Source organism: Tachyglossus aculeatus, chromosome 2 (assembly GCF_015852505.1).
Source record: "Tachyglossus aculeatus isolate mTacAcu1 chromosome 2, mTacAcu1.pri, whole genome shotgun sequence".
In the NCBI taxonomy this organism is placed as follows: Eukaryota; Metazoa; Chordata; class Mammalia; order Monotremata; family Tachyglossidae; genus Tachyglossus; species Tachyglossus aculeatus.
The window spans coordinates 28,706,716-28,732,024 of record NC_052067.1 but is presented as its reverse complement, the minus strand read 5'-3'; the positions used below and the strand labels follow the sequence as shown (position 1 = coordinate 28,732,024).

The following is a 25,309-nucleotide window of genomic DNA, read 5'->3' as shown; positions in this document are numbered from 1 at the left end:
AAAATACAGGGTAGGAGGGAAAGGGGCTGGAAATATGAGTGGAGGAGGCCACCTTTGGGGTTCAAGCAGTTCCAAAAAATCCCTTGGAATAGCGGAAAGGGAAAGATGAGAGGAGACGGTCAGTAGAGAGTGATCTGACAGTGTATTTTTTAACTGTGGGGCTTAGTCATTATTTTGGAGTTGGTTCTGGAATGGAACTTAACTAATTGCATGGAAGTCTTTGCATAAATGCAGCCCGTGGTGTGACCATTCCCAACCCAGCCATGTTTTTGAGGAACACTTCCAGCTGTATCCTGGAATCCACCTCTACAATCATGTCCAGAAGTCTCTGCATCCCTTCCTGGGAATATTTGTCCCAGCAGCCCAAAGGAGCAATCAAGCCTGTGTGGCTCTACCTTCACCCATGAAAGAGACTGGTGAGCACATGTAGCTTTCAGCGCAGCTATGGACAGGTCAGATCGGAACAGGTCAGTGCAGCTACAGATGGGGGGACAGCAAAAGAGAGTGCATGAATAAGAAATTGAATACTATAGACAGAATCTGAGATAGAGTGTCAAGCAAGTGTATTTTAAGGTTCTTTGAATGTTTAAAAGATTCTTCTAGTTTTTTTTAATTAACGTGTTTTTAAAAAGCCAGTCCTCAAAAATGTCAGAACTGCATGCACCACCTCAACAAAAATTTAATTGAGAATCATTGCTCTAGATCATAAGGGCAGTGGAAGTTACTTCTAGTGTTATCCTGGAGTCAGACTTACAGACAACTCAAATCAAAACATATACTGGAGGAGAGCGGCATGATATCAACCTCTGGTTAATGGTTTCTTTCTTCATCTCTTCTGGAGAATATAATTCTAGTTTTCATCAAGTGTTGTGATTTATTCTCAACTAGCCAGGCTGCCAAAGCACTACCAACCCAACACAGTTGCTTCTTCGCATCTTCTTGTCCTTCAGTTTGGGGCAGCAAGTTCTCAAAGGAAAAGCACTGTAATTGAGCCATAATTTCAAGATTAATATTTTCTACAATTTTTAAGCTGTTTTTCTGCATTGTACTCTGTTTCTGGTTGTTTTATAAGTAAATCTGATTTTTCTGCAAGCGTCACTCTGCTGCTGTAGTTTGCAAGCACATGAGCACATCACACTCAGATGTCATTTTAAACCGGGCATTACCCTCATGATGAAAGGAAAACTGCTGTGGAGTGCATATGGCGTCTGCACCTATTCTTCGGGCTTGCATTACATCCCAACAGACGGGCATCATTGGAACAATGTTCCCTGACTCCCTAAAAGCGTTCATCCAAAACATATAGTGAAAACACACATTATAGAAGAACTCAGTGAATATCTACAAAAGTACTGAGTAGGAGAAACTAAATAAAAGCCAAGAGTACAGAATATTAGTACTGGGATTGGTTTTTTTTATCCCTCTCCTTCCCTTTTTTCAGTTATAGAGTTTTGGCAGCACTTTTTTTGGAGAGAAAGTTGCCTATGGAATTTAATGCAAGTAAATATAGTTTCTCTCTAATTCACCTCCTGTTATATATAATATATCTGTTTTTATGATATATCCTGTTTTTATGATATATCTGAATTATACATTCTCACCATGTTATGTTAATTTGATTTAGACAGATCACATAAAACATATCCCTTTTTGTTTCCATTGATTTGTAACAGTCACTTTAGGGATTTATACATCATCCATTCAATAGTATTTCAGATCCTACTATGTGGAGAGCCCTGTAGTCACTTGAGAAAATACACTAAAGTAAAAAATACAGTCCCTCCTCTGAAGGAACTTTCTAGATAACCAATCAATGGTATTTATTGAGTACCTACTGAATGCCAAATATGGTACTAAGTGCTTGGGAGAAAGGTAGACATAAATAGAATGTGTACAGGGTGGACATTCTGTTTTTCCAGTTACTCACTAAAATGATATGGTTTTCATATGAAGCAGATGAAATGGCACCTGACACCTTTATGTACAGCATTTTCCATTCAACTTCCCAGCTCCATTTACCCCAGTTTCTGCAACCGAGGTCCTAGGCTCAGAAGTAACACCCGTGTCACAGGAACTTGGGAGGAAATGCAAAGGCTGGAACAAGTCAGGGCCCCCAGAGAAAACTCTTGATTGGAATAGCCTTGGATGGGCGTCCACAAAATGGCCTAGAGGATGGAGCGTGGGCCTGAGAGTTAGAAGGATCTGGGTTCTAATTCCAGCTCCACTATTTGTCTGCTGTGTGACCTTGGGCAAGTCACTTAACTCAGTTACCTCCTCTTTAAAATGGGGATTAGAACTGTGAGCCCCATATGGGACATGGGCTATGTGTAATCTGAATAGCATGTATCTACCCCAGCACTAAAAACCATGCCTGGCACATACTGAGCACTTAAATTCCATTTAAAAAATGGTGTGTATGACTTCATTATGTTGTCTGGGCACCTGTTGTACCATATGTGATGTCACATACATCTTTCCAATATCTGAGGGAACCATCAGTGGCCCCCCAAGTACATAAATCAACATATATATATATATATATATAAATGCTAAGAATGGCTCTTAGAATAACACAAGCAGGGATAGTGGAAATTAGTTGTGGAATGCCTCTTGAAGGAGATATATTTTTCTGGAAGGCTTTGAAAATGCAGAAAGCTGTGGTCTAGAGGTTTGAGTGGGGACAGAGTTCAGACAAGAGTAAGAGTAAGGGTCAGAGACAGAAGAGTTGTGAGTGAGGTGCTAAGAAGATTGGCTTACGAGAAGGAAAGTGTGTGACCTGGAAAGTAATAATAATAATAATTATGATATTTGTAAAGTGCATACTGTGTGCCAAGCACTGTTCTAAGCGCTGGTGTCGATACAGGGTAATCAGGTTGTCCCACGTGGGGCTCACACTTTTAATTCCCATTCAACAAATGAGGTAACTGAGGCACAGAGAAGTTAAGTGACTTGCCCAAGGTCACACAGCAGACAAGTGGTAGAGCCGGGATTAGAACCCCCGTCCTCTGACTCCCAAGCCCGGGCTCTTTCCACTAAGCCATGCTGCCTCTCTAAGCAGTGGATGAAGAGCACATATATTTTAGAAGGAGAAAACTGGTGGAGAAGGAAGTGGTCAGCAGTGATGAAAGCAGCCAAGGGGTCAAGGAGGAATAGAGCTGATACTAGAGATGGTCATTAGGTACTTTAGTGAGCACAATCTCAGTCTTGAAAGGGGGAAGTCCAGATATAGAGCTGTGGGGAGGAACCTTGCCCCATCTTACATACCTCTCTGATTTCCTATTATAATGGAGCCTGCACACTTGGTTCCTCCAGTGCCAACGTACTCACTGTGCCTCGATCTTACCTATTCTCACCACCTCAGCCATGTTCTACCTCTGGCCTGGAGCTAACTCCCTCCCGCCACCCCAGTATCTGACAGACCATCACTCTCCCCACCTTCAGAGCCTGATTAAAAACATATCTCCTCCAAGAGGCTTTCCCTGACTAAACCCTCATTTCCTCTTCTTCCACTCCCTCTGCATTGCCCTTGCACTTGGATTTTCACCCTTCATTCATCCGTCCCTCATCTTCACAGCACTTATTTACATATCTGTAATTTATTTATTAATATGTATCTCCTCCTCCAGACTGCAAGCTACTTCTGGGCAGGGAATGTCTTCTAATTCTCTTATATTGTATTCGCCCAAGCATTCTGAACACAGTAAGCTTGCAATAAATTTAATTGATTGATTAATTCATTCTTTCATTTGTGATGTAGTATGCTCCTTCAAGGATGTTGGCAGTGAGAACAGGGAAAAAATTAAGCATGTGTGAAAATATAAGGGAAGGAACAAGTGGAAAGTGAGAGATTGAAATGGGGAACATAAAGGTAGTGACACAGAGAGAACAATAGCATGGCCAGATACCTACATTAGGAGGGATAGTCAAAATTTGGTGGATAACATCTTGCCATCCAAAAAGCCTCCAAGGAGACCCTCCTACCCATGAGGTGCTTACAGCCGCACCACTAAGATGACACTAGGCTGACGGAAAAATGGAAAAGCAGTGTGGCCTAATAGAAGTGGAATGACTTAGTGGAAAGAGCACAAGCCTGGGAGTCTGGGGACCTGAGTTTGAATCCCAGCTCTGCTCTGTGACCTCGGGCAAGTCACTTCATTTGTCTGTGTCTCCATTTCCTCTCTGTAAAAGGGAGATTAAATACTTATTTTCCCTCCCTCTGAGACTATGAGCCCCCTGTGGGACAGAGATAGTGTCTGATCTGCCTTATTGTGTGAATCCCAGGGCTTAGTACTGTGATGTTGGCATGTAGTAAGTGCTTAACCAATACCACAGTTATCATTTTCTTTATTATTACTCTTGATTGATTCTCATTATCTGCTGCAGCAATGGCAACTGTCACTGCTGCTGCATCTACCATAACTGAAATGGCTGTTCCCTGGCTATCCTGGAGGTTCCAGCCAAACAAAATACCATTTTCCATCTTCACCGAAGCCCTCCAGCATACAGCCCAGGTGTTACCACCCCTTTTTGAGATTCCTTTGTCAGTTACTTATCAGCATCATTGCAGTAGCAATTGGAAATGAATACAGAAAATGTTGCAATGTTTTCAGCAGTGACTTTTCAGGTAAACTATGAAAAGTGTGTTGTAACATTTAACCAAGCTTAGATGTTTGTTTTTTTCCCCAGTGAAACAGTAGAGGAAGAGAGAGGAGAAGATGTAAAATTGCCACAGTATTTGAGTAGTAGAAAATAATGGACTCTTTGAGAAATGTGTACTGGGGAAAACTAAACACCTGGCATATTATGCCAGAAGGAGCTCTCATTTTCACTTTGTATGATAAAATTATGACTACTAGAGAGAAGAGGATTTTGATGTCACTGAAATAAATTCATAGATAGTCTTTAGTTGGCTTTACCTCCTGGGAATTTTTTTTAGTTTGTAAGAAAGGAGGAATGTGGTCTGAAGTAAGTGTCAAACTCTGTTCACATATTGCCTGTCACACAGTAATTGCTTGTCACACCATAAAACTAACTTATATTTCCTTAATGCCTACACTGTGCTTTGCCCCCAAACACAGGCCCTGCTGTTACTGCTCAACACACACACAGGAAAAACACAGTCCCTGCCCTCTAACAGCTTGAAGGCTTGGGAGATGTGATGGAAAATACCTGAAAATATACGTGTGTTTTTTTGTGTTTCTGAGTTTATATCAAGGACACTAAAAGTAGAGAAGTAAAGAAGGCCTTCAGCTGAGCTTTAGGGTTAGTGTCATTGCCTCATCCTGTGTAATTTGGACAGGGTAGTCCAGTGAAGGCTTGGGCAATTTTTTAGATCAAAAATTGGAGAGGGAGCATGGCCTTGTGGGAAGAATCCTGGGACTCAGGAGGACCTGGATCCTAATCCCAGCTCCGTTACTTGTCTACTGTGTGACTTTGGGCAACTCACTTAACTTCTCTGTGTCTGTTACCTCATCTGTAAAATGGGGATGAAGACTGTGAGCCCCATGTGGGACATGGACAGTATCCAATCTGATTAGCTTGTATCTACCCTAGTGCATAGTACAGTGCCTGGCACGCAAAGCTTAACAAACACCATAAAAACATGATTTAATGATCAAGTTATTTGTTTTGAGTTCAACCCTACCTTGTGTTTCAGATAAAGCATTCGCTCTCCTTAAATGTCAGATCATTTCCTAACAAGTTAGAGATTTGACCAGAGTTATAGGCATGAGGGGCCCCTAAAGGATAAGTGGAAAAATTGAAGCAAGCACAGTTGAGCTATAGTTGAAAGTAGGATTTGTTTTCTCAGTATTTAAATTGGAAGTCATTTGATTTCCATTGGTAGTCACTGTGTTTGTTTCAGATCACTAGGATAAGATGAACAAATAATATCACAAGTGATACCACATGAAATATATCTTTCTCTACTCCTTTTTCCCAAAATTATCTGTCTGGAAACAAACAAATTGTGGGTTAATATGGTGGAAATGCATTCTGAAAAGATTCCAGTCATCAGTTTATTAATGGTACTTGTTGAGCGCATATTGTGTGCAGAGAGCACTGTACTAAATGCCTGGGAAAGTACAATACAATAGAGTTGGATATTAGAACTTATAAAATCCTGGACAAAATCAAATTCAGCACTATTTTATATAGGGGTGACAGAGTTGCCCAATAAATTATTATTTGGAGACTGAGAGAAAATTCTAATCAAATGTTTCTATTCAGTGTATCACCATATCTTATTGATGAAAGCTTTTTTTATGGCTTAGGGCAAGGAGAATTTGTGGTCTGTTACCAATTCATCAAGCATAAGATTTGGCAGCAAACATGAACAGGGTACTCTTTATTCAGTAGGCAATCTGGGCATTTGTTCAAGGCCCACACTTTTCAGGGACTTCTTACCCTCCCAAGAATCCCTCTATGGCCTTCAGGAAGCTACTGGTGCCTAGTCTTCAGCACCGTGGGCTCTCTCCATTTTATTTCCAAATTGCTTCATCTGTCAGCTAAAAATAATCCTTGAAATGTTGAGGAAGGAGGGTGTATCCAGAATTAGGGGCACATGATCTCCCTAAAAGGAGAGTTAATAGGCCTAAGAGATACAATGGACAGCATCATTTGAGGGAGAGAGAGGGCTAACTTCTGAGGTCTTTTCAGCTTCTACTTTTGTTTTATGGCATTTATTAAGCTTTTCCTATTTGCCAGGCACTATACTAGATGCTGGGGTAGCTACACACTAATGAGTTTTCATCTCCGTTTTACAGATGAGGAAACTGAGGCACAGAAAAGTTAAGTGACTTGCCCTAGGTCACAGCAATCAGGTGGCAGAGCTGAAATTAGAACCCAGGTCCTCTGACTCACCCACTTCCTCCTTGTGACCTAAAACACCTTCCCTCCTCATAACCAAGCAGCAGCGTGGCTCAGTGGAAAGAGCCCGGGCTTTGGAGTCAGAGGTCATGGGTTCAAATCCCGGCTCCGCCACTTGTCAGCTGTGTGACTTTGAGCAAGTCACTTAACTTCTCCGGGCCTCAGTTCCCTCAACTGGAAAATGGGGATTAAGTCTGTGAGCCCCACGTGGGACAACTTGATTACCTTGTATCTACCCCAGCACTTAGAACAGTGCTTTGCACATAGTAAGCGCTTAATAAATGCCATCATTATTATTATTATAACCATCAGACAGTGACTCTCCCACACTTCAAAGCCTTATTGAAGGCACATCTTCTCTAAGAGGCCTTCACTGGCTAAGCCCTTCTTTCCCCTTCTCCTACTCCCTTCTGCCTTGCTCCCATTGTTCATCCCCCCTCCCAGCCCCACAACAATTATGTCTATAGCTGTAATATTATTTATTTATTTATATTAATGTCTGTCTCTCCCTCTAAACTGTAATCTTGTTGTTGGCAGGGAATGTGTCTGTTTATTGTTCTATTGTACTCTCCCAAGCACTTACTGCAGTGCTCTGTACACAGTAAACACTCAATTAATATGATTGAAAGACTGAATACTCTTTCCAATGCCCCATGCTGCTGCTCAATACTTAAATACCTAAGAATACTTAAGCATTCTCTACTATAAGGCAATGTGGGTTTGATTCCAGCACTATAAAAATTTACCCCAAACTTCCATGTAGACAAAAAGAGCATGACTAGGAATGGTCGAAGTCTAGAAACCTAGTAATTTCAGAATTGACTAACTGCTCTTGTTCTAAGCATTTAGGATTTTGTTGGAATAAGTTAAGAAGAAGTTTAACGGTTGTAACATGCATGTGTATCAGTTAACTTTGGACATGATTTTAATTTAGTTAATTCAGACTTGTTGCTCTAGCACTGTGAAATTCCTCTATTCTTTTTGATGGTTTGAACTCTGAACTCTTTTATTTGAATCTCTGATGTAGTAGTAGTAGATTTGAAGACTTATTTTAGAGGGTAATATTTATAAAGGGTAGATTATGCTAGATTTCCATTCTGATCATAAGAAACTCTAGCAACCACCCAGTAGCTACCACCACCCAAATACAGTATAAGTATGCATCCTTGTCAGGTAAATGGCTCAAGGCAAAGAAGAAGGGAAAACATTTCATTCTGGTAGCCCAAATAAGGAATCATAGTAACATTAAGAAGCAGAGTATTGATTGCTTTCATAAAGCTCATTTTCTGTCAGTGTAGTGCTGTGGTGGTAGTTACCGAGAACACATTCCTTTCAGTAATTATTCTACTTTTAGTTGGTCTTGGGAAGATAATTCGATCCTTGCATCTCTTTTGAGATGTCTCCAGTAAGTGTGTGAAATACTTTTTTGTTGGCTTTCTTTTTTTTTTAATTTAAAGAAATTACACCAGACTAGCCATCATAAAGTCAATCAGAAGGTGGCATTGAAGTAGCCCTAAACAGTAATACGAAGTGAGCTACTTAACTGTGGGCTGCACTTGGGAATTTCTTGACAATCTTATTATGTAGGTTGTTGTGAAGTTTAACTAGTTATGTGATACAAATTGTATTCATTCAACTCCACCCTGTGCCCCATCCCCTTCAACCGATCTCCACCCTGAGCCGGGAATTCTGTAAGTTTGAAAAATATCAGTGCTTGGTATTGAACATCTACTGACTTCAATTACAAAAATGGATTGAAATTTTGAAAATGTGTTTGAGGCCAAACTGAAAATTGATCATCAGTTATTTTTTCAGTCAAGATAGAAGTCAACTCTAATCCAACCAGAAGCTGGAATGCTCTGGAATAGTGATTGAAGCTGGGAATCCTCAATAGTAAGCCCACTGTCAAAGATGAGAAAAGAAAGATTGGTTAAGCCCTACCCAACAGCATTGTTAAAACGCACAGCCCAGATCTCTAAGTACAAATCCTCAGTTACCCTCCGAGTTACTTTCTGGGAAGCAGGGTTTCCCTGTGGCTGTGGAGAGACATGAACTTATTGATTACTGGTTACTGCCTAGTGGCAGTTGACCCTTTTACAAGTTGTGTGATTAGTCTGCAGTGGCAGAAGGACTCTTTGGATTAGGGCATTGATTGGTGACACATGACCCTAGTTTGGTCACCACTGACTTGACTGTATTCTAACCCAGTTTTGAAGTCTTAACACAGCTGTATTCCCAAATTATGCCTGACCTGTGGGTCTTGGATCTTTCCTAGCCAAATCTGGTTTTCCCAGGGTGATTTTTTTTTTCATCTGCTTAGAGTGCCCTTTTTCTAGACAATACTCTAGGGCAGATGACTCAACCACTGGGCTTGACTTTTGCCTCAGGGGATTTAGGGGGATGATGGGTTACTCCAAGGCTTGGGCGGTGGGGAAGGGGGGTGGCACTGACATCCTTTGTTATGAATACCATATTTAAAACTCAGTTAAATATAACCTCTCAAAACATATGATATCAGGAAATCATGCCTCGGGGAGCATGCCAAGGGATTTCGTTGTTGATGATCAGGATCAAACATGAATTTCAACTCATTACTCGATGAGTAGGCCTTTGGTGTGCTGATAGGCATTACGGTGGTGGGTTTTTTCAGGTTTGAACATTTTCCACATGAAGAACTTTTCATTATGGGAAATGCAGTGGGGGTAAAGAGAGGGAGAACACACTAAAGGAATATGGTATAGATGTATGTTTGGGGAAAGGAGTCGTACTGATTTCCAGCTCAGTGTTTTTAACCACCCAGAAATTATGCTTCTAAATTATTGTGAACAAATAGTCAGATCACTGATTATTTGTTCCATTTTATAGCTTCCTTCCTTATCTGAATGGTGAGCTCGGTTGGTAGCATACAAATCACATTCTTTACACAATTCTTAAGTTTAGGAGTATAAACTTTTGTTGTACAAATATCAGATGACCTCTGGCCTCCAGCTATTTTCACCACATGAATGCAATGACCACCAATAAAATGCACAAAATTCACAGCCACAAATCATCTGGAAACCTAGCTTTCTTCTATTGAAGCACTAGAAGCAGTGCTTCTTCATTCTTCAAATCCAGCCTCTTTTAGATTGGCCCCACTCTGATTTTTATACAAGTTTGCTCCTCAGTATGTTAGGAGGCCATTTTTGCAGCAGATTTCCCTATGGATGGTTTTTTTCTTCCCCCAGAATGTGTATCTAGCTGCCCAAATTAAAATTGTTTAAAAAGTTGGGGCAGCAACAGAAATCCCTCATCTTGACACAAGTCCAGGAGATCAAATTCAACCCGCTTTATATATGTGAGGTGGAAAAGGGTAACTGTGTTCAAAATAGAAGTTATATTGTTGCCTGGAGAAAGGCAGGCCACCGTTGACAAATTCAGAATGAAAACAATGAATCAATCAATCTGTCATATTTATTGAGCAATTAATGTGTGTAAAAGCACTATAATAAGCACCTGAGAGAGTACAGTATAACAGAATTGGTTGACACGTTCCCCTACCCAGAAGGAGTCTATAATCTGGAGGAGATAACTGGTTTGGACACAGTCCCTGCCCCATCTAGGGCTCAGTCTTAATCCCCATTTTACAGATGAAGTAACTGAGGCACAGAGAAAAGTGACTTGTCCAAGATCACACAGCAGGCAACAGCGTGGTCTATTGGAAAGAGCATAGGCCTGGGAATCAGAGGACCTGGATTCTAATCCTGGCTCTGCCACTTGTCTGCTGTGTGACCTTGGACAAGTCACTCAGCTTCTCTGTGCCTCAGCTTACTTCATCTGTAAAATGAAGAATAAAGACTGTGAGCCCCATGTGGGATGTGGATCATGTCCAACTGATTAGCTTGTGTCTACCACAGTGCTTAGTACAGGCACATAGTGAACCATTGACAATTACCATAAAAAAAGACCAGCAACAGAACCAGTATTGGAACTCAGGCCCGCTGACTCCTAGGCTAATTTTCTTTCCATTAGGCCATGCTGCTTCTCTCTAAAAAAAAAAAAACTGAAGACATGTCAGTTTGAAATCAACCAAAAAAAATCTATCTAGAATTTTTTTTTAGTATGGGGATCAGAGAGGTAAAGCAGTGAAGACCCGCTAAAGAGTTCTAAATTTCACTATAACTTTTCTAACACATTTTCATGGATCAAGGTGATTGAATGTTTTAGTCAGGAAAATGATACAACACTGCTTACGTGACCTTTTGGTCATGATCATAAAAAATACATGCTAGATTCAGGAAAACATGACTTGTGGGATTACTGTAGAGAGGTTTCACTACTGCAGTTCAGGGTCAATCTCTGCATTTCAGGACATTCTTCTATAAGCAGTACTTTGGAATGTTGTAAGCAAAATAATGGTTTTCTATATTTTAATTTGAGGCATTTACCCACTATCAGATAAATGCTTCAGATGGATTTGTTCTTTAACCACATACTTGCAACTGTGGGAAACATTTTACCTTTTGGATTGCTGTAAATTCCATTTGTTAATGCACTTTCCAATCACTGACAGTAATGCTACGGCGGTTTCTACTTTCCTACCACAATCATTTGGAAACTTGCTTCAGAAGCTGCACCTAACCATGCAAAGTACTTCAAAAGTGGTTACGAAGAGGAAGGAGATTGAAATTGTTGATATGTCACTGGCCCATACTTTGATAATATGAAAACAATTTTCTTCTCAATATAGTGGTGTGGCCAAATGGAGAGAGCATGTGGCTGGGAGACAGAGGACATGAGTTGTACATATTTATTACTCTATTTATTTATTTATTTATTTATTTTACTTGTACATTTCTATCCTATTTATTTTATTTTGTTGGTATGTTTGGTTCTGTTCTCTGTCTCCCCCTTTTAGACTGTGAGCCCACTGTTGGGTAGGGACTGTCTCTATGTGTTGCCAATTTGTACTTCCCAAGCGCTTAGTACAGTGCTCTGCACATAGTAAGTGCTCAATAAATACGATTGATTGATTGATTGATGAGTTCTAGTCCAGGCTCCGCCACTTGTCTGCCATGTAACCTTGGGCAAGTCACTTCACTTTTCTGTGCCTCAGTTTAACTCATCTGTAAAATGGGGGTAATAATAATAGTAATAATAATGGCATTTATTAAGCGCTTACTATGTGCAAAGCACTGTTCTAAGCACTGGGGAGGTTACAAGGTGATCAGGTTGTCCCACGGGGGGTTCACAGCCTTAATCCCCATTTTACAGATGAGGCAACTGAGGCACAGAGAAGTTAAGTGACTTGCCCAAAGTCACACAGCTGACAGTTGGCAGGGCTGGGATTTGAACCCATGACCTCTGACTCCAAAGCCCATGCTCTTTCCACTGAGCCACACTGCTTCTCTAAGATTGAGCGCCATGTGGGACATTGACTGTGCCCAACCTGATTAGCTTTATCTACCCCAGTGCGTAGTACATAATAAGTGCTTAACCAAACCATTAAAAAGTGGTTTGAGTTTATTTCAGTCTGTTCAATTACTTGTGATTCTGTTAACTTTTAAGGTATTTTCCATGAGCCAAATATTGCTATCAAGCCTTCTTGCCACTCTTAAATTGATCATTTATGCATCTCACTACCTCTTCATCATTCTCTAGCTTTTATTTATGCCTTTGATAAGCTTGTGAAAGATAGAACATTAAAATAAAATATAATCTAATATTACTTAAAATAGCTACCGTACTCTTTTGTTCATATGCCTCAGTAATAAAAGAATTAAATCTGTATGAATATACAGAGATATAGGGACATGACTTAGAGTTTCATCTAGAAAAGTGATTAGATTCATTTTCCACTGATGGATCAATTGTTCACTCAGTTTTCTAGAGCTCATGGCGCGGTAGATACATCCTTAACAATTTCCAGAGGTTAAGACTGGGTTCTTTATTACGTCTGTCACCTTGTCAATAAATTTCTCTGCCCTTATGTCCACTTTGATAACCCTCACTCCCAAAGCCAGACTTAAATAGGCTTCTTTGAGTTTTACGAGGCTCTGACAAATTCCATTAGAATGTCAATCCAGCTTTTTGTTTCTCTGACACCACTACACTAGCCAAGCTTTTTGTCTCTCCTCAGCAACACAATAGGTCAACTTGTGTCTGGGAGAAGCATGCCAAAATGGCTATGTCGCTGCATTGCTCATTGTTATTCCTTGGTAATGTTCCTTGAAGGTCATGTAATAGACCATTTTATCAAAGGCATGTGAACAATAGTAGGTAGTTCAGGCTGGCTCCACCTCAGGAGATTTGTCTTCCAGAACATCTATAAATTCAGTGCTCAGTGTTCCCTGAACGTGTCGTCACTCTAACATGAATGACTACTATTCAGATTTACCCCATCTGCTTTGCAAGATCGAGCTCAAAACTGACAAGTGGAACTTCTCCCGCCCCATATGTTAAATTTTTAAAACCGTAAGTCACAACACGGACAAAGCAACCAGGCAAAAAGCAGGATTGGGTGTTCCTCTCCCATTAATTCATTCAGTCGTATTTATTGAGCACTTAGTGTGTTCAGAGCACTGTACTAAGTGCTTGGGAGAGTACAATATAACAATAAACTGACACATTCCCTGCCCACAACAAGTTCTCCCCTTGAAAGCCAGTTCAGTTTTGGAGATCTGGTCCATTGTGGACACAAGACAACTTTTAGGGAGAATGGGATGAAGAGAAAACATTGTTTTGACTGCTTTTGCCAGAAGATTATTGGCTCATGATCTGTAAACCGTCCCTCTATTTTTTGTCTTTACTTTGAAGAGAATGTGAAAAGGATGAATGGAATGGTAGAGAATGGTAGAGAAGCAGCGTGGCTCAGTGGAAAGAGCCTGGGCTTTGGAGTCAGAGGTCATGAGTTCAAATCCCGGCTCCATCACTCGTCAGCTGTGTGACTTTGGGCAAGTCACTTAACTCTCTGGGCCTCAGTTACCTCATCTGTAAAATGGGGATTAACACTGTGAACCCCACGGGGGACAACCTGATCACCTTGTAAATTCCCCAGCGCTTAGAACAGTGCTCTGCACATAGTAAGCGCTTAATAAATGTCATTATTATTATTATTATTGTGTTTGAATGAATTCAAGTTTTATTCATTTGAATCAATTGATGAGAGACTGATTATTTTAGTAGGTTGGCTTTATTATGTGTTTGAGCTTTTGCTCTGTTGTTAGGTCAATAAAGGAATCAGACTACTGGAAGAGTCCAACATTTCACCATCAGTAGAAGGAGGTCCTTTAGGCAGATTTTGAAGCAGATGATTTCTAAAAAAAAAATTGGAACAAATTTTTGACAATGTTAGGGGGACAAAGAAATAGCACAAACATGCTAGCACCAACTCATATTATTTTTGGCCTAAATACCATTTCATTTTTTTTTCATTTAATCATATTTATTGAGCGCTTACTGTGTGCAGCGCACTGTACTAAGCGCTTGGGAAGTACAAGTTGGCAACATATAGAGACGGTCCCTACCCAACAGTGGGCTCACAGTCTACTTTGCCCATGGTTCAATTAAGTGTCTAGACCCCAAGGAAGGAGGCTTCAATAAATATTACTACTCTGAATCGTCTCTGCTTACTCTACTGGAGTTGTGTTATTGGTTATTAATAATAATAATGGTATTTGTTAAGCGCTTACTATGTACCAAGCACTGTTCTAAGTGCTGAGGGGGGATACCAGGTGAGCAGGTTGTCCCCCATGGGGCTCACAGTCTTCATCCCCATTTGACAGACGAGGGAACTGAGGCCCAGTAAAGTGAAGTGACTGGCCCAAAGTCACCCAGCTGACAAGTGGCGGAGGCGGGATTTGAACCCGTGACCTCTGACTCCCAAGCCCGGGCTCTGGCCACTGAGCCACGCTGCTTCTCTAATAATAATAGTAATAATAATAATGATACTTTGCCCACGGTTCAATTAAGTGTCTAGACCCCAAGGAAGGAGGCGTCAATAAATATTACTACTCTGAATCGTCTCTGCTTACTCTACTGGAGTTGTGTTATTTGTTATTAGTAATAATAATACCAACCTGAGTCTCCCCACTACCCAAAGCAACTTGACCTAATTGGATATAACACGGGCCTTGGGAGCCAGAGGACCTGAATTCTAATCCCAGCTCCGCCATTTGCCTGCCGTGTGACCTTGGACAAGTTGCCTAACTTCTCTGTCCCTCAGTTTCCTCAACTGTAAAATTAGTATTCAAAGCCTGTTTTCCCTCCTACTTAAACTGTGAGTTCCATGTGGGACAGAGACTGAGTACAACTTGATTACTTTGTATCTACCCCAACTTCTAGAACAGTGCTTTACACAGGGAAAGCACGTAATAAATACCATTAAAAAAGAGAGAGATGTTTATATACTACAGCAGGCTTCATGAACTGCAGTCCACATTATTCAACCCAAGTAAATATAGTTGAGTGACCGGAGTTCTGTGACTCCTTGGGACATGAGATCGGACGAATCTGTTTAACAATGCATAAACAAATATTTGTACCAGGCATTTCTGAGAACTATCATCGTATCTGTGGGTGAAGATAGAATAGTTTCAACATGTGTAGTAGTATAAATAATCATTTTAAAATGCAAATGTGGATAACAACCATTGTTGGTTTTTTATTTTATATTAAAAAGTAAACCATGGTATTTAAGTACGTATTATGTGTCAAGCTCTATACTAAGTGCTGTGGTAAAATGCAAGTTGATCATGTTCAACACAGTCCCTGTCTCACATAGGACTCACAGTCTAGAGGAGAGGGAGAACAGGCGTTGAAACCCCATTTTATAAGTGAAGAAACTGAGGCACAGAGAAGATAGGTGACTTGTCCAAGGTTACACAGCAGGCAAGCCAAGCTGGGATCAGCCCAGGTCCTCTGACTGTGGTCCATGCTGTCTCCCCTAGGCCACACTGATTCTCCTTTTAATAATAATAATTACATTTGTTAAGCACTTACTATGTGCCAAGCACTGTTCTAAGCACTGGGGGGTACAAGGTAAATGTAAGAATGCTACACTGCCTAAGGTTATGACAGATAACAGCGCAAAATATATTGCAGTCACTTCCTACATGTCACTTCCAGTCTCCTGGAAAAGTTGTAATTGAGGGGTTAGCAGAAAATGAGGTTAAAAGTAGTTGAGATTATTTTACAAAACATAAGATTAAGGCGAGAGCCCCTTATTGTACTCTCCCAAACACTTAACACAGTGCTCTGCACATAGAAAGCACTCAATAAATGCTATTGATTGATTTGGGATTATTAATGATCAAAAAACTTGTTTGGTGGTAGGATAGTGAACATTATTGATAATGAATTACTATTGAAAAGTAAATTCAGAACTAGAGAAGGAGTCAGTTGTATTTATTGAATGATTACTGTGTGCAAAGCACTGTACTCAGTGCTTGGTAGAGTGCGATATAACAATAAACATTCATTCATTGTCGTATTTATTGAGCATTTACTGTGTGCAGAGCACTGTACTAAGCGCTTGGGAAGTACAAGTCGGCAACATATAGAGACGGTCCATACCCAACAACGGGCTCACAGTCTAGAAGGGGGAGACAGACAACAAAAAATGTAGACAGGTGTCAAAACTGTCAGAATAAGTAGAATTATAGCTGTATGCACATCATTAACAAAATAAATAGAATAGTCACATTCCCAGTCCACAATGAGCTTGCAGTCTAGAGAGGGAGATAGACATTAATATAAATGAATGAAATATTCTTAATAATAGTAGTGGTATTCATTCATTCAATCATATTTATTGAGCACTTACTGTGAGCAGAGCACTGTACTAAGCGCTTGGAAAGTACAGTTTGGCAACAGATAGAGGTGATCCCAACCCAACAACGGGTTAGCACTTACTATGTTCCAAGCACTGTTCTAAGCCTTGGGGAAGATACAGGTTATCAGATTGTCCCACGGGGGGCTCACAGTCTTAATCCCCATTTTGCGGATGAGGTAACAGGCACAGAGAAGTGAAGTGACTTCCTCAAAGTCACACAGCTGACAAGTGGAGGAGCTGAGATTAGAATCCAGGCCCTCTGGACTCCCAAGTGCTGTGGGGCTGGAGCGGGGGGTTGAATAAAGCGAGTGAGTCTGTATGATGTAGAAAGGAGTGGGAGAAGAGGAAAGAAGGGCCTAGTCAGGGAAGTCCTAATGGAAAGAACACAGGCCTGGGAATCAGAGGGTCTTGGTTCTAATCCCCGCTTCATCACTTGTCTGCTGGGTGACCTTGGGCAAATCACTTAACTTCTCCTTACCTCAGTTAACTCATCTGTAAAATGTTGAGTCTGTAAAATTAAGACTGTGAGCCCCATGTGGGACATGGACAGTGTCCAACCTGATTATCTTGTATCTACCCCAGTGCTTAGTACGGTACCTGCCACAACGTAAGCACTAGACCATAACCTTGTTGTGAGCAGGGAGTGTGTCTATCGAACTGCTATATTGAATTCTCCCAAGCGCTTAGTACAGTAGTTGCACACAGTAAGTGCTCAATAAATATGACTGACTAAAAATAAAACTAGAGTTCCAACAAATTTAGAAGCCAGGAAGAGAGAGAGGTCATTAATAGAGACTGAGGGACAAAAAAAACCCAAACTCTGATATGACCTGGGTTCTCTTACTTTGCCTAAATTAAAAAGCGGTGATAAGATTAGGTTGTTCAATGGGAAATGACTGGGAAGATAAGTGTATTGTTATACAGGAAGTGCCACCGAGATTGTGTGAGGGTAAAACTGTAAGGGAAAAAAAATCCGCAGAAGGAATAGAAAGCAATTACTGCCAGCTGAGAACGTTAAAACCACAAGTGCAAACAACAAGGTTTTTGGTAAAAACAGATGCAAGGAAGGAATCCTTCAGAAGGCTGCAGTACAAGTGTAAACGTGAAGATTCCCAACGTAAATGAGAGGGACCAGATTGAAAAGCACCGTCTACTGTATCGTTACGGGGAACGTGTCTACCAACTCTGTTATATTGTCCTCTCTCAAGCTCTTAGAACAGTGCTCTGCACAAAGTAAGTGCTCAGTAAATACGATTGATTGATTACGGAGGTTCAACATCCTTAAAGAAGACTCACTTGTTCAGAGATAAACCCAACAAATAATCAACTCATTTATTGTGTAATGAAATATGAGATGCTACGGTGGTAACAAGGGAAGAGGCCAGCAAGAGTCGAGGGCAGGCTGGGACCATGTCTGGGTGCCCAAACTTTCACCATGACCTTCCCCCCTCTCCCCACCCCCGACCCACTTCATGACAAGAATTTGCAGAAAGACGTGCCGCTCCTAGGGAAAAGGGGTGAAAAACCTCAACCTTTACGCCCAAATTGGAAATTGTGCTCTGCCCTGGAAAGAGGTTAAAAGCAATCCATCGCTGTCAGTATTTCATATAAGTATGTTCATTGTGGTTATGATGCAGCACTTAACACCCAAGAGATGAATTTGATTCTGAATTGCTGTCTGCCAAAATAAAATTAGCTGTAAAAACGCAAAGTCATCATTCCTTTATTACATTTTTTTCATTTATTTGAGCAAACTGTAATTAGGAGAGCAGATTGTAACTATTTAAATGAATGATAAAAAGCTTAGTTAAGTGTTTTTGGTTAAAAAAATGGGCTGGTTAGGTGCGGATTTCTTGTGATGTTTTATCGGGTACAGTTTTACTTAGAATAAATAGTAGCATGTTGTGGATTGTATTACGTCCAAATTAGTTTTTGTAGTGACCTAACCTGTGACAGATCTAGGGGACTAGGTAGGTGGGTGCCAATGCCTGACTTTATGATCACAATTCCCTGCAAGAGATGTGGGAGATTTGAAAGTGGGCTGGAGAATGTTAAATTGCAGTTCATGGTAGGAGAAGAGGACAAGGGCAAGGGAGGAATGGGTAATAAAACAAGTACAGCAGGGAGCTGGGGATTATTAGTGGCAATCAAAGACCTACTTAGGAAAACAGCGGGAGGTTGAGGGTCAGTTGTGCTCTCTCTGGCCAGGTTTTAAGAGCCATCTGTACAGAGGGAAGTTGGCTTAAGCCCTGGGAAGAAAGTTTAGTCTTGTTTAAAATTCTTCTGTGGGAAATCCCCTTCATAAACAGTTTGTCCCACCCTTTTCACCGTAAATACTGTATCTACTCACATATAAGAGCAAGTCATTTCTGCCAGGAACTTAGCAAGGATTTGATAGGATTAGTACACTGATTACTTTGGTAATGACTTCTGAAGGAAATTTGCAATCCAAAATTCACCTCTCTCCCCACCATTGCCCCTCCTTTTCTTTTCATTCTTCTATGCTTGAAGTGTATCCTCTCACCCTTAGCAAACTACTCCAATGAGAGCAGCTGTTTTAAACTTCCTGTTTCCCAGAAACCTCTCATTCAGTGGGAACAGACTAAGCAAGTAGAATGTCCCTTTTATTACCAATTAATTTCTTAAGGAGTTTTTGCATGCAAAATGGTAATATGATCAACCCAGTATATTATGATTCTCTACATCCATAAAGAGGATAGTGCCAATGATCCAGTGACATTCACACAGTTATTAAAAATAAAACCAAATTCTAGTTAAATTAATCTAAGATATTAAATTAATATCTGTTTGATCCATATCAACATCAAGAGTATGTAAGTACCATTATGGTCTAGCAGAGGGCTGTTGAGAGACAAGAGAAGCAAACAGATCAATGTGGCGTGGTCCAGTCAGACAAGGGATTACCTTCCTTTTATTTTTTTTGTGTGGTATTTGTTCAGCACTTATTATGTTCCAAGCACTGTCCTAAGCGCTGGGGTAGATTGGACACAGCCCATGTCCCACGTAGGACTCAGTCTTAATCTCCATTTTACAGATGTGGTAACTGAGGCACAGAGAAGTTAAGTGACTTGCCCCAGGTCACACAGCAGACAAGTGGCAGGGCAGGGAGTAGAATCCAGGTCCTTCTGACTCCCAGGCCCGTCTGTATTCTCCCATTCATGCATTCAGTCATATTTATTGAGCACTTACTGTGTGCAGAGCACTGTACTAAGCGCTTGTAAAGTACAAATCGGCAACATATAGAGATGGGCCCTACCCAACAACGGCTTACAGTCTAGAAGGGGGAGGCAGACAAAAGAAAACAAGTAGGTGTCAGTACCATCAGAGGTGCTTAGTATAGTGCTTTGCACACAGTAAACACTCAATAAATACAAATGAATGAATAAATGAATGAATGGCCTGGAGAGGAGAGCGACTGGATGAAAGAAAGTCAGCGAAGGAGGCCGATGCACTAGTCAAGGCAGGACATGACTAGTGTCTGGAACAACATGGTGGCTGTTTGGTTGGCGGAGAAGGGATGGAGGATTCTGAGGAGGAAAAATCAGCAGGATTTGACACCAGACCGGTCGTGGATAGAGATTGAAAGACAGGGAGGAGTCAAGGATAATACCAATCAATCAATCAATCAATCGTATTTATTGAGCGCTTACTGTGTGCAAAGCACTGTACTAAGCGCTTGGGAAGTACAAGTTGGCAACATATAGAGACAGTCCCTACTCAACAGTGGGCTCACAGTCTAAAAATACCAATGTCTAAGGCTCCCATCATTCCAATCACATTGACAGCACCGATCATCCAAGATGTGAGTAAGCGCTCAATAAATACATACATAGTAAGCACTCAATAAATACAATTGATGATGATGATGATGTGAGGAGATGGGAGAGTGACAGGAGGAAAGATAAGTTCAGTTTTAGATGTGTCAAGTTTGAGGTTCTGATGGTGCATGCATGAAGAGATGTCTAAGAGGTAGACGTAGATATGAGAAGGAGAGGGTTAGGGGCGAGAGAGGTAGATTTGGGAATCATGGGTAGAGCTGGCAGCTAAAGTTGTGAGAGTGGAGGAGTCTTCTGCTTTGCTTCTGGTGTGTCCTCTCAGGCTCCACCGAGGGCTTAGCCCAGTGTTCTTCCCACAGCAGATGTCCAGGTGATGCCATCACTTATTCGATTGAAAGACATCCTGAGGGCTGGTTATAAAAGCCCGGGTACAAGTGTGCAGGCAGCTAAATTGACTTGGTATTTTTATTCATTTGGTCCTGGTGATCCATTGAATCCAGTTAAAACTGCTTATCTAAAAGAACAAATGTCTTCTCATTAAAAAGCCCCATCTGGCGTCATTACCATCCATGCTTCAGTGAACCTGATTTCACTGACACCATGCTTTCCAGAAAACGTGCCGTTAATGATTTCATGGCTTTGCTTGCCTTTCAGCTGATCCCCTGGTTGGAAGTATTGCCACTCAATACATGACTAACAGAGCAGAACACGACAGGATGGCCAGACAGTGGACCAAGAGATACGCCACATAGGAACCTACTACAGATGCTGCTGGACCTGTGCAAGCACATTCACTAAGTGCATCAATAGCCCTTCCCTTCCCTTCATTCTTATTTTTTTATTAAGTTTTCAACCATTTTGTGACAATAGGTTGTTCTTTCTTTTTTCTTTTTCATTTTTCTTTTTTTTTTTCTTTTTTGATTCTGTTAACTTGAAAGTCATTTCCCTCAAAGTAGATGGGAATTTTTTTTTTTGTTTTCAGTGCAAAGAATGTTGGATCTGTACTAGTATAGAGCTTTGTCCAAAGCTTTGTATTAATGTGTGTTTTTTTTTTCCTTTTACGTGGTCTTTGGGAAAACAGAAAAATTCAAAACTTTATCTCGTTTCTACTTAAATGTAGTGTTTAGGGTTAATTTTTTGTACTGAAGTCTTTAATGGTGGGTGCATGCTACTGGGAACAAGTTTTGTATAAAAGCTTAAAATCAAGAATCACTGTGCATTACTGAGACTCTGTTTATCACTAGCCTTCTGTTTCCCACACAAAAGGCTATTGGATCGAACGAAATAATATGTATTTTGATTTACTTAAAGTGCTTGTAAATTTCTTAGGGACCTGCCACTTTTGACTGTGGATCAGTTGATGTACACTTGTATTATTAAAGCACTCAATAAAACACTGTGGCTGATAAATTCACTTGGTTTAACACAGTGCTTTGGCTTTGGGAAATGTGTGGTGTATTTCAGCATCCGGCAAAGCTTGCCTAATTCAAATACAGTACATTTATCTCAGACCTTGAACATCTCCTTGCCAATAAATTGCTTAGCATGTAGTCTTTCTCCCTGTCAGCAACGTACTGACTTTATTGTTGTTTTAGTTACATATTGGCTCCAGCCCATCCTCTCATAAACATCCTCTGTCACACCCACTTTATACAGAAGTTAAAATACTCGGACTCCAAAAATAGCCTTACAAAGAACATGGAATCTGGCCTGATTATTACTGTACTGTGTTCAGCAGTGTTCCTACTTTCTGAAATTAACATGGCAACTGTTCTGTCCTAACGTGTGGGTTTTAGATGAGTAATAGGCTCATTGCACCAGTCATTCTCAACACACATAGCGGAAAGGGTGTTTCTAGCCAAGAGTTGCTCTTTAGGCTAAATTTAGGTACCTGGCTATAGGAGGAAAGCTTTTACTCCCACTGAGGAAATGTGTGGGTGTAGCTATTTGGAAAACCTACACCAAATGCGGATATCTGAGTGGGTTTTGTGTTACTAAGCCATTTTGGAACATTCTCATTTACTCTAGTTATAGATTACGGAAACCATGTGACTCTCACGCTCATTAAAGGTTGTGAAATTGAATAATTAGACCTATGGGTGAGAGTACCTGAGTGTCTAGGCTTTCCTGTTTTCTGGTACCTATCCTAAAATGGTGTGCACTGTAATAACTGATAAGAGGGAAACATCTTCATTGTTTCATAGACATGCTGAGGGAAATACTCTCGAAAATTGAAATATTGCAGTGCCATTTTAAACTGAATCCCTGCAATGTTTCCTGTCCTAATTTAATATCAACGTGTATATTTATGCCTTCATCTTTATGCCTTCCATTTCTAGAATACAAAGAGAGATGACTAGAAGATTATTCAGCGTAATGTAAGTGTGGTATTCAGGGCCAAATGCATCCATCAGGTTCATGCAATGGTTTGTTAAGCCTCTTGGATATTTAATTTTCTTAAAAAAAAACTAACAGAAAATTTCTAGATATTTTTAGAGATGTGTTGTTGAGGAGTGCTTCAAAATGATGTAACGCATTATTGTGTATATGTTAGTGTACTTAGCAAATGTTAATACCACTGGGCAGATATGGTATTTTTACAGAAGATTAGCTGGACTGTTTGTTACCTTTTTTTGTAGAAAAAGTCCCAGGGCTTTTTCTACATCATTTGAAAACAAATCAACTTTGGTGAAGTGGACCTCAGAGTAACAAAATTAAATCCAATTTATTTTTAATTTTTATTGAATTAAAATAGTTTCACAGTCTCTCAATGATCAATTCACTTTTAAAAATTTGACTATTTAAATCAAATTTACACCCCACCTAACACACCATAAAGTAAGCTTGTAAACTCTAAAATTGAGGCTCCACCTGCTACCGCTTCGATCATTTCTTCATTTTATCTTTAATAATGAGAGCTGTCAAAACTCCAAGGGGAAATCATGTTATAAATTTACGTTTGGTTTCCCCTGAATCATATCAGATTTTATGTCAATTTAGTGTTATGGAGGGACTATCAAACATCCTTCCTGTTTTATGAGCTCCTCAGAGTTCATGACAAACAAATGCACACTACACTCCTAACCTAAAAGCTAGAATGGGCTGGGGTGGCCCATCTGGGGGCCTTCTTGTCTAAGGTGATTTTCATTTCAGATGGTAGACTAATTTTTAAGCAATATAATAACCAGAAATCCATATGATTCCACTAGCACCTGAGGATAAAGAGATTATTGCAAGAGGTGAAATTTATTTTTGTGGGTAAAGACAGTGAAGCTATTTTTATTTTGAAAATCTCAACTAGTTTTGCATAACAGATTTTTTTTTAAATTTCTATTGTTTTGAAGTGACTAAACGCCAAAAAAAGTGTTTGCTGAGATCTTATATTGTAACCATTGCTTATTCGTAGGCTTTTATGACAGAGACAAATATTAATAGACTATTAACAATGACAATCATGAATAATCATGAGAAATTACATTTTGAAATAGAGTTTGGAGACTTCAGTTATGTTGTAGAACAAGTTTACTGTAAAACTGAAGGCAAATAGAATTATTTGCATGTGCTACTCTTGCAGGGCTTCAGTAAAAATAGAATACGTTGACAAAGCAGAGAAGATGACTTTTTTGAAAGAAAAAGAGAGTATAAAAATTGCAGCACACTTCACCTGTCAACAGTTCACTGCAGATAGAAAGAAGCTGCAAAGTTCATAATTATTATTAATAATAATAATAATGGTATTTGTTAAGTGCTTACTATGTGCCAGGCACTTTACTAAGCACTGGGATAGATGCAAGCAAATCGGGTTGGACATAGTCCCTTTCCCACAGTGAGCTCACAGTCTTAATCTTCATTTCGCGGATGAGGTAGCTGAGGCACGGAGAAGTGAAGTGGTTTGCCCAAGGCCACACAGCAGACAGTGGCAGAGGTGAGATTAGAACCGAGGTCCTTCTGACTCTGAATCCCGTGCTCTATCAGTTATGGTGTGTTGGGCAAGGGTTCAGAGAGACCTGGTTCTAATCCAGTTCTGCACTTTACCTCTCTGGATGCCAGAGTTCCTCCATTTTCTCTGTGTGTGAAATGGGAATGATAATTCCTTTTCCCCACCCCTGCCTCCCAGGGATGTTGGGAGCATCTATGAGATAATATCTGAAGAATTACTTTGAACTTTCTGGAAAAAAGAGTTTAACGTCCTTTGAATTGCCTTTTTTTTTAATCATCTTTCAAAATCAACTGGAAGGAAGTGAGATCTGGAGATTTTAGATGGGGCGAGAAAGCCCAGGTTTCCAGTCCAGCGATACCACTCGCTCTCTCTGGCTAAACCTTAAAAAGATTCAGTCAGCACGTAGTGCTGTGGCTACTGGGTGCATCACTTAACATATTGGCTCCTCAGTTCTGATCCTTTATCTGTATAATGGTTAAAAATTGTGCTTTGAAATGTTAGGGGGAAAAGGCGAACGTAAGTGTAAATTATAGTATTGGACATCCCCTTAGTGAAATTGAAAGTATTGCCAGACCTTCTGGTGCCCCCAGCCGGTGTCAGAACATGCTATTATGGATCATACATAACTGGGGTTGTCAGTTGTTATACATTATGCCAAGGGTTCAGACTTCCCTAGTGTCCACCCAGAACCCAGATCAGTGTCAAGATCATCATCATCATCATCATCAATCGTATTTATTGAGCGCTTACTATGTGCAGAGTACTGTACTAAGCGCTTGGGAAGTACAAATTGGCAACATATAGAGACAGTCCCTACCCAACAGTGGGCTCACAGTCTAAAAGGGGGAGACAGAGAACAAAACCAAACATACTAACAAAATAAAATAAATAGAA

General features: G+C 40.3%; 1 protein-coding gene across 2 annotated transcripts in view; it reads left to right on the top strand.

The window, feature by feature from the left end:
* LOC119922798 (ubiquitin-conjugating enzyme E2 E2) overlaps positions 1-21,889 on the top strand; it is a 317,762-nt gene extending 295,873 nt beyond the window's left edge. For both annotated transcript variants that reach the window (XM_038742442.1, XM_038742443.1), the window contains exon 6: positions 21,130-21,889. In XM_038742442.1, the coding sequence (XP_038598370.1) occupies positions 21,130-21,227 (98 nt within the window). In that variant the 3' untranslated portion in view covers positions 21,228-21,889. The remainder of the gene's footprint in view (positions 1-21,129) is intronic.
* Positions 21,890-25,309: the final 3,420 nt, after the last annotated feature.